Genomic DNA, 16,793 nt, shown 5'->3' with positions numbered 1-16,793 from the left:
TAAACCATATTTTTTTAAATGTTCTTTTGATTGATATAAAGACAAACTTGATATCAGCATGTTTATTTTGGTTTTGCAGGTTTTGCGGGAACTCCAGGATACCTGTCACCAGAAGTGTTGAGAAAGGACCCGTACGGCAAACCTGTGGACATATGGGCATGTGGTCAGTTGGTCAAAATTCACTTCACTATTTCTGTTTTGTCCATGCCTGTTAATATTAATTCAGAAAGTAGTTTCACTGAAAAAACAACAATGTTTTTGTAAAGTACTTATATTAAGTTTACTTAATATGTGTATCTCAGGTGTGATCCTGTACATCTTGTTGGTGGGCTATCCTCCCTTTTGGGACGAGGACCAACATAAATTGTACCAGCAAATCAAGGCTGGTGCATATGATGTGAGTATTTCTCTCTGTTATTCTTGTAGTCACCTCCCTCCGCATCTGTCAGTGCCAGCTTCATGTGTGTTTGTTCGGCAATTCAGTAAAATCTGTCATGTAAAAGTTGTCTAGTAAAAATGTACGACACAAGGCCTGCACAATCACTAACCCCACACAGAGAATAACACTCTGCCTACATTCTTATTTTCTATAAAGACACGGCCATCTGGACAGACTATAAAAGCACTTTCAAAGGAGCAACATGGCCCACATTCTCAGCATTTTGTAACTAGTAATGGTGTCATAGTGGGAATTGGAGGCCTTACTCTGAGACCCATTGAGCCCTATTCGATGTGAAAAGTTATTTTGAGAGCTTTTAAAAGTGTAATTCTAGTTATCTGTGCACAAAACTCTGCAACCCGTCTTCACTGCCCCATTGCGTGCAGAACACACAGCATTGAATATTAGGGGGCAATAAAGCTGACAAAGCAAAAGAGTTAGCAAACAGTTGCATATTTACACATCAAGCAGATACTTAGACCACTTGGCAAATGCAAATCTGGTATTCACTTTTCTTTTGTGCACCTTTCATCTACTCTAGCTGTGGAGGGAAATATATATTGCTCATTCACTGCTAAATGCTCACTTGTGTTGCTCAGCTACTCTTGAAGTGAGTCTTTCTGATATTTTCTGAGCAAGTAATGCAGTCAGTCTTAGACCATCTTCACTAATAATGGCTTCCTGCAGTGACGGGACAGGACTGTAAATGTGCTACAAGACCATGAAAATGATAGTGCTGAAAATATCTCTTAAACTCTACAGAGCTGAAAGACTGCTAGAGCTGGGGAATTACACTTTATCTTCAGATTACATTTTCATAAACTCTGGAAAAAGTCAGCACCTTTCAAAATCAGAATACAAAGATTCACATCTTACCTTTGTTTGAAAACACCATGAACATATTTTTTATTGTAATGTGAGCCAGTTTGATGAGTGAAATGTAAGTATTTTGTCCTACTCTTCGGCTACATTCACAGTACAAGGCTTAATGCTCATTCAGATTTTTTGCTCAGATACGATTTTTTGTTTGCCTCTTCACATTACCATCTATAATGTGACCTGTATCAGATTCCAGTGTGCGCAAAAGAACAATAACAATGACGTCACATGCAGCTGTTTCAAAAACATAAACATAGAGGAAGTCACCATTTTCGCCTTTGTTACAAAGTTTTTGTGCAGTGGGAGCCGGAGAATGAATGACCAGGTGCGGAGGAAGTGTCACCCCATATATTTATAAGGTCCAAGACCTCGCTGTCCCTCCATTGACTTGCTCCATCGTTGCTACCCTCCATTTCTGCAAGGCTACCACCATGCAGAATTGTGACGTGTGTCGCTATAAAGTGACGTGAAAGTATCAAATGTCCATCAAATCCGCCTTGGCTGTTCACACTGAGGTCGCATTGAAAAAAAAAATCAGATCTGTATTTGATTCAGGACCACATATGGAAGTGGTCTAAATCCGATTTGAAAAAAATTCGATTTGGGCCTTTTTTGTCTGCAGTGTGAACATAGCCTTATAGGTGCTTTTGCTACCTTTTTATACCTCTTGAAATGTATGCTCAATGGACTTCTACAAGGAAGTGTTATACTCATAGCTGCCTAAGACAAATGATGGATAAGGCCAACATTTAGCTTTTTTTTAAGGCATATAAAGGTCACAACACATTGATTGGTGCATTTTTAATAAAAACTCTTATGAATAGATCTCATATTAAAAGGCTGTCTGGAACAGAAATAAGGCCCTCAACCTTCATATTCATGGATCCAGAAAATGTACAAAATCATCTCTTGAGGAGCTCTATCTGCGTTATTGAAACTTGAACTCTAGTACCTGACCTAAATCCAAATGTGTATGATTGAGTAGATCAGGCACACGGCCTGAAGATGAGCCCTTCAGAATACCTTTAGTTCAAGCCTCATCACATTACACATTCTCATTTCTGTCGTGCAGCTGATTTAAAATTTTCATTTAGTTTCATCGCTTGCTACGTGTTATTGTGTGATTTTCATCTTGCTGTAGAAAAGAGTGGTGAACTATCAGAGAGCAGTAGTATTTATCAGATTTTGTCACAGTCCCCTAGGAGACAATAATTTATTACCAATATTAATTTCCATAATTGGACGCAACCACATCTGGTGAATGTTCATATTATGAGCATTGTTATGAAGTGACTTGTAATAATCTGCACTTTTGTCACTCTCATGCAGATATCTCAAATCTCATGTTTTTCACCCTTTTTGTCAGTAATGTGCTGACTAATTCTAGAAGTACTTCCTGCTAGACAGGAGGAAAAAAAAAATCAGGTTTACGTGTCTGCATTGATGAAGTCATGAAGGTGGCAGAGATGGTTACCTGGCAGATGAGACGCTACCCAGAATCCTAAAATTTAATTATTTTCTACTTGATGGTTTCATGCATTGTGTTAACCACCACAGTTAATAGCAATGTACTTGTATTCAGTGCTTAAATGTATTATGACACAGGTTATTATGACTTAGTTTTAGCAAAGTTATTAGAACACAAGGAAACATGGCATAAATTCACACAATGCAGAAAAGCACATGAGATTGTAAAACAGAAACATTTTCAAAAAACACATAACTCACAAAAACAAACAATCCCAAAATGTTGGATCTCAATAAATCCTCTAAATCTGTACCCAACTTTGTTTATCTCCTGCTATAATCTGCTTCCTTAATTCACAGAAACCAGAACATTGTTTTCAGATTTCTTGGACAGCTGGTTCTTCTATCACAAGCATCTGGTGAACAGGTATTTGCATCCCTCACATTTCTCACTCTCTATCTTCCTCCTTCAGTTTCCTTCTCCAGAGTGGGACACTGTGACCCCCGAGGCCAAGAATCTGATCAATCAGATGTTAACGATTAACCCTGCCAAACGGATCACCGCCGACCAGGCCATCAAGCATCCATGGGTCTGCGTAAGTCACACTTGTTGTTTTACTAGTTTTCGCATAAAAATATTTTTTCAGCATGTAAGATACTGCTGTAGATGTTTGTGCCAATCTCCCATGACATCACACTTTTCAGGTTATCTTATTATCAAGCAGTCATACCTTGACTCGATTTTGAAATACCTTGGCCCGAGTCCATGGCCTGGGGCCAGAAACGAATGTATAATTTATACAAACAACAACACAATTAAATCTTGATGCTCAGTTTTGAAAACATGCACTGATAGCTAAAGAGACCTATATTGTGCTAATGTAGAATTTGTAGTTTTGGTTCAAATGAAACAAAGTTCTCACACTCTTGCTCAAGACTAAATGTGAGAGCTTTAGAAAACACTTATATGAATGTTTGACTTCACTATGGCTTCACCTGCTTCTTGCCTTCAATAAAATAGTTTCCATTAGGGGTGAAAAGACTCACCAATCTGAATCGGTTATCAATCTCAACGTCAAAAATCTGAGTGCCCCACTCAGCGGCACCCTAGGTCAGTAAAGCTGTCGTACAAACTGGTTGACAGAACAGTTTCAAAATTGCGATCCAGTTGACTGAGGCTTTACTGCTTTATCTCTGCAAACTGTGCTCTGTGTCTTTAATCTCTTGAGACTCAGACATTGACCTTTTACCTTTCACAAGAGTAACCTTAGATGGCTGGTCGGGTAGTGTTATTTAGCTCACAGGGAGAAAACATCAACGTCTGAGATCAGTGAAGGACTTTACAGCCTCCATCTCAGAAATTAAGTCATGTGGACTAGATATGAAGGAAAGAACACTTTCCAGAAGTCTGGCAGTTTGTAATGTACATTGGTTGAAAGACCAATTTCACCCGATAAGGCTCCATGACGAAACCTGTGCTACGATCCTAACTTTAGCAAGCAGCAGCACAAGCAGCAGCCCCCAATATTAAACAGCAAAGTCTTCTGTCTTTTGGAAAAGTAATTAACACAGTGACATGTTTATCAGTTATATTATGTTAAAGATGGCTTGGGATTCAGTCCTCAAATTGAACCAAATCAATCTTTGGGTGTGATGGAGTTGTCCCTGAATCAAATCACAGCCATCAAGGTTCAGGGCTGATTGGCTAGTCTTACTCAGGACAGGCTGACAGTCCTAATTCCCCTCCACATTGATATGGTGTTATAATGCTGTTGGGTTCAGAGGTAATTGATTGACTTTCTCTCCTCTGCCTACAGCAACGCTCCACTGTGGCCTCCATGATGCACCGTCAAGAAACTGTGGAGTGCCTGCGCAAGTTTAATGCCAGGAGGAAACTCAAAGTGAGTGTGGACAGATACTCAAAAACATACACACACTCACACACACACATGTAACACACATCCTCATAATGTTGTATTTCTTTCTCTCTAGGGAGCTATCCTCACAACTATGCTGGTGTCCAGGAACTTTTCAGGTGAGCTTTGCTGTGATACTGATCATACGTCACAGACACCAATTTAATTTAGTCCTAGACTTCAAACCACATGCTGTCCAACTTTATAAATAACTCAAAGAAACAATACAAACAAACTTCTTGTTGTTATGTGCCCAGAACAAAAAGTCTTTTGTGATTATATCTACTAAAAGTACGCCACACTTTTCCCTGAGAGGCCGAAGAATAGGTCTGACCTGCTGTTTATACTTTACTTCTGCCCGTGATCTTTTTCTTAACCAAGAAATGTTATTCCTGTTCACGTCTCCTTGTCAGGTTTGTCTGCTGTTTTGATTTTTCACATCAGGGGTTTGGCTTGGATTTCTTTCTTGTAAGCAGTTCAATCACAGAAACACAGGGCACTCTTGATTGAATACCCAATTTGCAGGCAAGACGATGGCCTAGCAAGATAATATATTAACGCTATTGGCCTTGTGTTTATATGCTTTCATGTAAGTAAATCAGCTCCTGCAGATAACAGCCAACAGCTTTCTACCAGTCAAGATTGATCGAGGCGGGAGAGACAGATGAGCCAAACTTTCGAGTTGCTTTAAACAGATCTGTAGGCATGTTTATCAAGTAAATGTTACGGGAATAAGACAAAGAAATTCAGGCCACAGGTATTTTGGTGCTAAAAGGATTTCCTGTCTGCTGCTCCAGGGTCAGTCTGCCCCCTTGATCCAAACACTCCTAAAACCCCTTGTTTATCATTCTTGTCTAAAACACTGAAGTAAACCGGCTGTCAGGCTTTAGTGAGGCTCTTGCCCTACCTGTGCCTCCATATTGAATCCCTCTCTGTCCAATAGTGGGACGGCAGCATACCAGCCCTGCCGCTACCACCAGCACGGCCGCAATGGCACAGGAAGGTACGTGTGATGAGGGGTTGTTGGAGTCTTGCACTTCCAACTCCAGACTCAGGCTATTGGCATGTAGCCTGGGCTGCTTGAACCCCTCCACCTTGTGCCTGCTGCTCCTGCACAGTGTTGAAACACTTTTGAATGGCTGTCATTGCACTGGGGCATCCTACAGATACACGCACCAACACACGCACGTAAATAGAAGCCACGAATGGAGCTCAGTTTTTGACCTTTCAGCAGCGCTGTGTGTTTTGATGCTCTAATGATCAGAGCTCTTCTCCAGGACGGGCTATTTAATTTCCTGTGTCAAACACAACAACCATTTAACTGACACCCAGCATGACCTTCTGACCTCCATCTAAATACTGCAGCTGCCACCTAGCAAAGCTCTGTTTTCACCTCTGCATTAACACAACAGGTTGCATATCCTTTTCCTCTGCAGCAGAAAAAGTTTTAGCTTTTACATAACCAGTGTAAATAGACACACCAACATTCAGTTTTCCTCCTTTGAACTGGTTTGTATCCACAATACTTGGCGGATGCCCGGTCGATGCCTGCCTGTGATCGCTTTAACCTTCCCACAGCATGGCTGTGGCACTAACCGCCAGCCAAGCATGTGTATGAGCGTACAGTACAGTATGCTTACCTGCATGGGAAGCTGGATAAACCAACTGTAAAGTGTTCTGTTATTGATATTTTTCTGTCCTCTCTTTCCTGCCTGCTCTGTTGTTTTTGTGTGAACAGACAAAACCACTAACACCAAAAAGTGTCAGTATGCTTCAAACAAAATGCTAGCATGATCGCCAAACAGCATTTCAAACCGCCTACCCTCAGAAACTCTGAGACACTGAATTCAAGTAGGCTGCATCCAAGCTTCTTTTTCTGCATCCAACGTAAACAAAGCCTAAAACTCCTGTGGTAACAGAACTTCACTTGGGCCATCTATTATACAATACAACACATCATAATACACAAAGCAAAAGCATCCACATTAGATAAGCATGGAAGTCATTATTTGTATAAATAACAAATGATTATGTTAGTTGACAAGCCAGCCAAATGTTTTCACACATAGTTGAAGGTGGTATATACGGTGGCTCTGAGAGCTCACAGCACTGCAACTTAAGAAAACACATGCAAAAAGACAAAACACAAGCAAATTAAAAAAACATCTTCATCAATTTGACAACACATGCGCAGCATTTAGAAAACACGCTGCAAAGACCACAACACAACACATTGGAAAAAAGCGCTGCAAAGACCACAACACAACGGAAGTGTTTCCAGAGGACACTTAAAAGTGATGCACACGTTCGGACATGCTTGTTGTTGACGCAGACTTTGAGTCACAGCGCTATTAAGGTTCGCTTACCATCAGTGATTTCGGAAAATGAGATCAAAAAGTAAGTCTTTTTGATTTATTTTAACATTGTGATCGCATGTTTAACAGCAGATCACTGCAATAGGCGGAATCATGCAATCACAATGTTAAAATAAATCAGAAACACTTACTTTTGTATCTCATTTTCCAACACCACTGACAGTAAGAGAGCCTTAATAGCATTGTGACTCAAAATCTGCGTCAACAACAAGCGTGTCCGGACGTGTGCATCACTTTTAAGTGTCCTCTGGAAACACTTCCGCTGTGTTGCCATCTATTTGCAGCACGTTTTTCTAATGTGTTGTGTTGTGTTGTGGTCTTTGCAGTGTGTTTTCTTTTTTTTTTTTTTTATAAATATATTTATTAGATTTTTTTTAAACAAACAAAACATATACATTTGGCTCACATATATATCATGGTTGGCATTCAGGTTAAGTTAATACAGGCGTCAGAAAGAGACAGGGTTCACAATGTACATTGTAGCAGTGCAAAGATAGAGGAAAAAGAAATATAATAATAACAAGGGAATAAATATAATTTAAAATAATAATAATAATAATAATAATAGTGATGATATTAAAAAGTTGTGTCTATAGCACAAAGCCTCTTGTAAGGATAGTGGAAACATTTAGCCCAATATATATCAGGAAGGGTTCCCATGTTCTACGGAAAACATCGTCTCTGGAATGTAATTTACATGTTAGGTAGTCCAGCGGGACATATTCAAGTATAACTCTGTGCCATTGTACCTTAGAAGGGACCCTATCTGTGATCCAGTTTAAAAGAATACATTTTCTGGCACAGAAAGTTAACATCTTATAAAGTTTCCTCCTATATTTATCAGCAACAATAACATTAGGTATACCTAGAAGTAATGACAATGGTCCACCTTCTGTATCAATATGTAGGATCTTGTTGATTTCTTGTTCTATAACCTGCCAGAACCGCTGGATTTTTCTACATGACCATAGGCAGTGTGTGAGACTACCGGTTTCTGTCTTACATTTTTGACATTGTGGGGATGAGCTTGGGTTAAATTTATGGCGATAGGAAGGAGATATATGAGCTCTGTGCAATATCATTAATTGAACTGCCCTCACCCTATTACATACACTCAATGTTTTTGCATTCTTCCAAGCATCCTTCCAGTTATCATCTGTGATATTAACATTGAGTTCTCTTTCCCATATGTTTTTTAAATATGACGTACTTTTAGTGTCATTTTCTTTAAGTATAGTATAAAAGGAACTAGTAGAGCTAGTGTTTTTTAAGTTGCAGTGCTGTTAGCTCTCAGGGCCACCATAGGTATGTTTATTTCTCAACACTTGGGCTACATGTTTGGATGAAAAGTAAATCTGGCAACAGGACATACACACAATAACTTCCTGCTGCTCAACACATTGATCTTAGTTATTCCTCTCTTGTTTTGAATTGTTGGACTGTTTGTCATACTGTCTAGTTTGTATGAAGCATACTGAGCTCTTTAAAGGTAAATGTAGGTCATGTGACAGGGCAAGCTGCTTGCTTAAAGGCTGTTCATACAGACACTAAGCTTCCAGTGATGGACACCTCTTTTAGCTTGTTCTGATTGTTACATGTCTTCACTTTCTGATTATGATACAGCGTAAAAGTGAAGGATAATGTTCTGATATGGTGATGGTGATGATGATGATAATGATGATGATGATGATGAAGATGAAGATGATGATGACAGGTTTCTGAATGGTCTCATAGCTGTTGGTAATGCACTCCTTGGCCCTTCTTAAAATAACACTGTGAGTGGATGCTGCATGCCAGACACGTTGATGAGCCACAGTCACCGCATGAACCCACCACCTTGTGAAAATGATAAAAGATTGTCTTCTAACATAAACAAAGGGCTTGACAGGTGTTTGTGTCCTCGGTTGTCAGTTTTCCGTTCAGATGTTAAGATGCAGATATTAAATACATTACTGTTTTCTTGCCTTCTTCTCTGTCCTCCTTCCTACTTTTTAAATGGAAGGTAAGGGAGGTTCACTGAAACATTACAACAAATATATGTTATTTTATACTTGATGATATTATTTGTGATGTGTTTGTGAGTGTGAGCATGTTTGTAGACATTTTTCATTGGCTATGTGTTAAATGTGTGTGTTGTCATTTGTATATTATTAATGTGTTCAGGTTATCAGATGCATGCAGATGATGTGTGATCATTGTAGGGTAATGAAGTTTCTTGAACTTGTTGGATTACAGTATATTTTGTCTCATTATTATTGTGTTTGTGAACCACAGTTAGCAGTACCACTGAAATGATTAACAATTCCTTATCAACACCCTTTGATTTAAGCATCCCAAACAACAGGGTGCTCTGTAGAGAAGAACCTCATAATTTTAGTAACTTGTTCAATTATTTAATTGTTAAATTCTGTTAAAAAAAACGTTGTATTGTTTTATTTGTTGACTGTTTGTTCTGATTTTACAGTTGTTAATGTAGAATGGATGACTTGACTACCAACAAATTCTAATAACAAAAGTTAACAAAAAGGCGACTGCTGATTTATGATTTACAAAGTAACATTAAAGCTCTAATTTAAGTTCATTAAAGTGACTAGATCAGAATTGTGATTTTAAGAAGTGACTAGATCAGAATTGTGATTTTAAGAAGAAGAAGGGAATTCTGGAGATGTATTTTACAGATTGTTTACATATTTTCTCCCCCTGTTCTGTCTGCTTTGCAATCAGCTTTCAAAGCTGTGAAGGCCAATTTCAACAAGATAGAAAATATGTTATGTCGATGTAGACTTTTTCAAATATTAGACCTCTTAGATATGCATATTTTTATTTCAACATCCAACTTTTTATACTTCTGAGCTTACATAGACTCCCAGACTCTAAATCAAAATAATCAAGCAGATCTTTTTAGCTTCAATAATCTGTACCAACTCTTTGATTCAACTTTTGATCAGCCTGATTAAAAAAAATATTCTTTTGTTTAGGAAACTTTACCAGATAAACTTTGTTGCTTTATTTTTCCTGCAGACAGTTACTGTTCTGATTGTTGGATAGTGACTTCTGAAACTGTCCTCACCATCTTTTCTCTTTTTCTTTCAGCATGCAAAACCTTACTAAACAAAAAGTCGGATGGAGTGAAGGTAAGCTTCCTCACACATGAGGGATTTATTGACCTGACTGTCTTTTTCACTCTCCCTGTCCTCTGCTGTCCTCTTTTTTCTTCTGTCACACTAGATATTTTCTCTTAACCTGTTTGCCTTGATATTCTAAATGTTTGAAAAACAGTATGTTTATTTTTTGGTTGAATAACTCATGTGCTTTGGTGCTTCTTTGTTTATTATGTAACAAATGCAGTTGAAAGATTATTTTGTGCTCATGGGAAAGGATCTTTGAAATTATGTTGCCTCTTGACCATGTTAAACAGTGAAATAGATATATTACAGAAGTAGGATTTAGGTGAAAGTAGGGGTCGTAAAGAGACCTCAAGAGTTTTAAAATGATGTCTATTTTTCAACCACTACCAGGATTTTCTCTGATTCACATCGATTGGAGCTGCCATTGCGTCTTGGTACTCACTTTGTTTTGATGGACAGTCAGCATCAGTGCATGCAGTGAAGTGCCATGATCAGCAAGGGCAACAATCACAAAAACAGTAGTTCAAACAATCAATTAATTTCCCCCAAAACAACAAACATTTTAAAAATACATTGCATAACATTGCAAAATGTCTCCTTATATTGTTTGCCCAGCTAATTCTTTGTATTCTCCTGAAGCCTTTTTAGTATTACTTTGTCTCATCTCTGTTTCTTTGTGCAGCTTTTTAGTTTCTCTCTCTCTCTAGAATCAGTCTAGCAGCTTTACTTTTTTACTATTTTTACTAGCTCTTTGTTTCCCGATGACCCTTTATTTTTCCTCCTCCTTTCCATTGCTGTCTGTCAGAAAAGGAAGTCCAGCTCGAGTGTTTGTTTGATGGTGAGATCGGTTCCGTCGTTTTTGTTCATTTTTCATTGTTTCTACTATCTCCGAGTATTTTTACCCCTCCGGTATTCTCCTCCCTTTCTGTTTTTTTTTCTTTTGGCAGAGATGCTTGATACATCTTCTTTGACAGTTTTCCTCATGTTCGATATATGTTGGATTTCCCAGCTCCATCCAACATCCTTGCATTCCCTTCTGCCATAAGCGCCGCCAAAACCATTTCAGAAAATGACAACACACACACGGAAACACACACACACACACACACACACACACACACACACACACACACACACACACACACACACACACACAAACACATGTCAAGTCATCCTCCGAGGTTTGTGTTATGTAGAAGATTAGGCAATTTAGCTTATTTACCAATATCTCTGACCATTACAGGAGTAAGGGGCATTACAGTTCACCATACAAATCAATACTTGTTCCCCTCTTTTAATTATTGCATCTTTATCATACCATCATTATTTTCTTACCTTTCCCTGTAAAAAAGCAGCTGTCTTGGTCACGTGCAGATAATCTCCTTTTGAACTACAGACAATTCAGGCCTATAAAGATATCACACATCACACCTTGTGTAGTGAATATTTATTTATGAAGCAGTAATACATAGAAATGTAAAGATGAAACGTGTATTTATTTTGGATTTTGGTTGATCATTTTAACAGTTAGACTTAAATTGTTTTGTATTTTCAAAACAATGTAGTACCTTCCAATCGTTATTCAATCAACAAACTGAGCGTTAAAGGGATGACATATTTTTGTAGGTCACTTGTGAGCAACCAGCTTAGAGATGACTTCTAAGGGCTTGAGATCAATGATGTGGGTATTACAAGTTGGTAATTATAATTCTGATTCTAACAACATAGACTGATTTTTACATCGGTGCACAGTGCACAAATTAAATAAAGCCAGTTTGCTCTTGATGAAACTGTAGCTTTACTTGTTGTTCACAGCCTACTTCATTATTTTTTTCTGCCAAAAGATGATCCTGATGGGCCATTGAGACCACCAAAATAGTTCTTCAAGTCCCCATGGGATATTCACTCCTTTTAAAGTAGCAGAAAAACACTTGAAAAAGAAGTCCCAGCACCTCTCTTTACCTTTTGTTGATCTAAATCCATCCGTCCACACCTCTTAACTTTCTTTTGGGAGAACTGATTTGCATTCAAGAAGCATCTCTTTCCCCTCCGGTCAGCCCGAGGCAGAGTCCAGCTCAAACTGTGTTTTCTTGTTCAGATCATACACTCCATCTGTCATCGCACAGCTGAACCACAATTCTAGCTTGCAGTTTGTAATGAAGCATGACCAAAATAAGTGTTTGGGTAGACAAGGAATGATAGCATAGTAGACGCATACTACAACTACACTTCCATAAAGGCTGCACTTTATATTTAAAAAATCAAACGCCGCAGAAGCAGCAGAGATGTCCTTTTTCCTCCCTAGTTTTGGTCAAGCTGCATTTCCCTGTTACAGACACTATATTTTTGCCTTTTAAGCGCCCGTGTTTGCCAGACTGCACACCTCAAGTATGTTACACACCCTCTGTTGAGAGGTATGATTGAGCCTCTGATGACATCACTTTGACCTCAGGAGGTTATTAATTGACTTGATGATAATGCTCTTCCAGCTCGAGTATTTTGCTTCTTCGTGATTTACTTTTAACTGATTGTAAAAAAAAAATCTAATCTTCAACAGCATTAAAAATAATGGATATATGCAGACAATTTATAAACACACTGTTTACAGTCAGTATCACTGCACCTACAGAAATAACCGTTATATGCTGATACTATAATTTAATAGACTCCTTATGCTGAGCATTTTTTATTTGTTTCACAATGGCACAGTATCAAACTGCAACTTTCTCAACACTTTAGTCTTTGAAAATCTTTTCAAACTTTTTTATTTTGTTTGTTTGTTTGTTTGTTTGTTTGTTTGTCTGTTTGTTTGTTTGTGATTAATCATGTTATTGGCAAGCCAACACTTTATTGTGGTTGGACTGAAGGTTTATTTTTTATTCATTTTATTTTATTTTATTTGTAACTTTTTAATGTAACAACAAGACAAAACAAATGCAATCAAACAGGGGCTCAGACATGTGAAATGAAATAAAATAAAATTGATAATATTAGAAATAAAATGAATAAAAAAACAGATAAATTAATAGAAAACACATGAAGAAAATTTTAGATGAGAAAATAAACGAAGAGAAGTAATACAATAAATAGAAATACATATATTTACATACAAACACACATATGCACACACATGCATACGTATGCATACAGATACATACAACTGAAGGTTGACTTATCAAGTTTCAGTTATAGTGATAAACAGGGACTGTCAGAGCTCTGGGTCAAATAGCGTTAAGTACTGTGTTAGAGTTGGCTTCGCTTAAGATAAAGAAGGGAAATAAAATAAAATAAGGTCGATATTATCACACGCACACACACACACACACACACACACACACACACACACACACACACACAAACTGTTCTCCTCAATAACAGAAAAACTTGTCATCAAGGCCTTTCACTGCATGCACAGACCTGAGCTGGAATCAATTGTAAAATGAATCTCTGACTCAGTTACACACACTTTTGCTGTGTTGGTGCCAGGAACAGGCTTTACTGCTCGTCCTAGGAACAAGCTTGTGGTTTCTTCTTTTCCTCACAGATTTTGATCAACTTACTTTATTAGACAGGAAACAAAAACAAAATTTATTCTGATGTTTTTTTTCCAAATGTATTTGCTGACTAACTATTGTGTATTTCTACTTTTTCAATGCTGTTTTATGTCTGCAAAAGTTGCAGAGACTAAATACAGGCGTGCACCAGGATGCTAAAGACTTAAAGATCTCTTTAACCACTTGATGGAAATCTGTAAGAGAGAAAGTAAAGGACCTAAATCAATTAAACAAGTTTAGAAGTAGGTTAGCTTCACTGTCAATGGTTATGTTGCAGATTGAAGGAATCATTTTAGTGCATAGCAGGAATACAAGAGAATACAAAAATGACAATGCACAAACAAGGAAGTGTCCGATTTAACATAGATATTAAATTAATATGTTTGGTATTTAACCCCACTCTCAAGCTGTGCAGTTTAAACTAATATATAATAAGTGTAATGTTTGTTTATGGCTGTGTTTGCCACATTCCTGTTCTCCACTTTAGATTAGCATAGCTTGGTTTATTGCACAGTGGGAGTCATTCTGTGTTGTGTTTCTTTGCCCCAGTCGCAGGGGAACAACAGTAATAACAGTGTAGTAAGCAGCAGCAGCACCAAAGACAGCAGCATGTCATCTACAGCACCAATGGTACCTCATCTCTATTTGTTTTCTCTCACTTTGCTTTTTATGTCATCATGTCATCTTTTTCATCTTTTTAGTGTTAAGTTCTATCTCCTCCTCATCTTTTGGTCACATCTCATGATAAGCTAAATCTTCTCTAGACTTCATCCTCTCTCTTTCTCTCTCATCCTTCATCCTCTGCCTCTTTGCCTCTCTGTTGAACACAAACTGTGATGCTGGCGGTGGATTTGACAACTTCAAAATTGAATCACTGGTTCGAGCCCGAGAGCGTCTCTCCTGGCTTGTGTTTTACCCAGAGCGATTGCAGCCACACATATATATTTATTTAACACAGAACACAACACTGACAGGAAGACAAATGACTTTCATTTTGTGATACAACAGCAGACACTTCAATCAAGTTCTGCTCTGCCAAATCTTGAAGACTCCTTTGTGTGTTCAAATTTGTCACCTGAGATTTGTTTTTGGATGGGGAACAGGTTTCTTCTATTCATTCTAAAGCAGAGCTCATAAATGTAAACTCTGAACCTTTGCTACATCAAATCTAAGCCATTATAAAAAAAATTTATGTGTGAGGTTTGTAAATGACTTCTGGGTAAAACAGGAGCTGGAGTGGATGGGTAACAGAGAGACCATTATTGTACGAGGATGCAGCCCCTGTGTTAATATAGGTGAAGTGATTGAGCCATATATAAGACATGCTGAAGCACATTCAACCTTAACAGAGGTATCAACCTTCTCATGTAACTCTCTGGGAACACTGAGGCATTGTACTCAGGGTTACTTTTCCTTCCTGTCTGCCTCCCCAGTATCTCAGGAGTTAGTTACATAAATTACAACATTTTGCTATATCGCCACTGTCCCTATGATTCAAATGCCAAAAATAAACATCACCATTAACCAATATTTCCTCTGAGGGGCTGCATTTTCTGCAGTTGTAGTTCCTGGATGTTAGGTCTGGTATTGATTGAGGTAAGGATCCTGAGTGTGTGACGGACTAGCTTATAGTACTTCGGTTGATTTGATTTTCCACATAATGCTGTACTTCGAACTTCTTTACTGCTTTGTGTTGAATGTTTCTGGGAAAGGGTTAAAGTTGATGAGGGGAAGTGAGATATCCAACCTGTGGTGCTCCTTTAAAAGCTTGTTTTCAGAAACAAGTCAGTATAAGTAATAAAGCAGTAGACTACAGATTTGAGCCTAGGTTCATTGATACATTACTTTTACTTTAGGTATTATTAGATGCCAACTTGGATATTTCCCTCCTTCTCAGTCTTGGCCCTGGTGTGTGAATATGTGTTTAGCTGCTTTGATTGTCTAGTACTGTTTTCATTCATTTTGGAGACTGTTAAACATTATTAGGCCACAATGCTGGTGAAGAGTTGAATGAACTGACACTGAGCGCCTTGACATCTACATCCATCTACTCAATCACAGCCTCAGTGCTGTAGCGTTGTTTTGGTGTGCGCACATGCTTTTGTGTTGTATATTTGTGGTCATTGAATACATTGGTATTCCCTGGCATCATCCCTGGTGCCCCCACCCCATCCACTCATTCCCTCCCTGCATGGTAAAGTGTCTCCTACCTCCCCCCAGGAAGCCCAGACAACTGTTGTACACAACCCAGCTGACGGCACCAAGGTAAGCCCCTCCTTCTCCCACCTCTGGCCACCAGCCACTACTAACACTCGCAGGGAACTCGTGGAGGATTTTCTCTAAATTTACTCCATACATCTCTGTCGAAAACGACCGTAACGACTCTCTACGCCTCATTGTGCACCTAATGTGAGCTGGCTTCTGTCGGCGTGTTTCATCATTTCTCTTCCTGATTACCAGAGGGAATTTCACTGGAGAATTAAATGCTCTGAACCCTTTAAAACTGGCGGCAGATCAGTACAGCTCCTGTTAGTAATGAAGGTGAACTTTTATGGTGCCACTAGAATGTATGAATGTATACCAGTGTTTAATTATAATCAATGATTCAAAAAAGCATATTTATCTTTATAAATAATGCATGATGAAATTTAACAGGAAGCTTATTAGATTTTTTAATAATACTTTTGTACACTTTTATGTCTTTAAATGATGAATTAATACTTGAATTTAATAAGGGAGCCTTACAGATCCTGCCAAAGCAAAGGAGCTGACCAATCAGAGCTCTTCAATGTGCCTGAATTAAATTTGAGGTTTCATGCTACTTACACAGATATCAAATTAATCTAGACAGCTTATAATAATCATAACAACAATAATGTTAATAACAATAACGATAATTATTATAATACTACACTCAATAATCATAATAATAATAATATAAATAATAATATAAATATAAAAATATTTAAATATATAATTATAATTACAATTATGACTTTATTTATATAGCACCGTTCAAAAATATTTAACAAAGT

The 16,793-nt window shown here is 38.0% G+C and overlaps 1 protein-coding gene across 8 annotated transcripts in view; it reads left to right on the top strand.

The window, feature by feature from the left end:
- Positions 1–16,793, top strand: part of LOC117811598 (calcium/calmodulin-dependent protein kinase type II subunit gamma) — an 88,793-nt gene that overhangs the window by 57,650 nt on the left and 14,350 nt on the right. For 6 of the 8 annotated variants that reach the window (XM_034681975.1, XM_034681973.1, XM_034681970.1 and 3 more), the window contains exons 8-15: positions 80–163; positions 303–397; positions 3,259–3,381; positions 4,603–4,686; positions 4,778–4,820; positions 10,170–10,210; positions 14,308–14,388; positions 15,979–16,023. In XM_034681975.1, coding sequence (XP_034537866.1) covers positions 80–163; positions 303–397; positions 3,259–3,381; positions 4,603–4,686; positions 4,778–4,820; positions 10,170–10,210; positions 14,308–14,388; positions 15,979–16,023 — 596 coding nt within the window. The remainder of the gene's footprint in view (positions 1–79; positions 164–302; positions 398–3,258; positions 3,382–4,602; positions 4,687–4,777; positions 4,821–10,169; positions 10,211–14,307; positions 14,389–15,978; positions 16,024–16,793) is intronic. The other 2 variants (XM_034681976.1, XM_034681971.1) reach the window with 1 other exon arrangement.

The sequence above is a fragment of the Notolabrus celidotus genome, chromosome 4 (assembly GCF_009762535.1).
Source record: "Notolabrus celidotus isolate fNotCel1 chromosome 4, fNotCel1.pri, whole genome shotgun sequence".
NCBI classification, from domain to species: Eukaryota; Metazoa; Chordata; class Actinopteri; order Labriformes; family Labridae; genus Notolabrus; species Notolabrus celidotus.
Note: the sequence above shows the minus strand (reverse complement) of the source record. Positions and strands in the feature narration are given on the sequence as shown.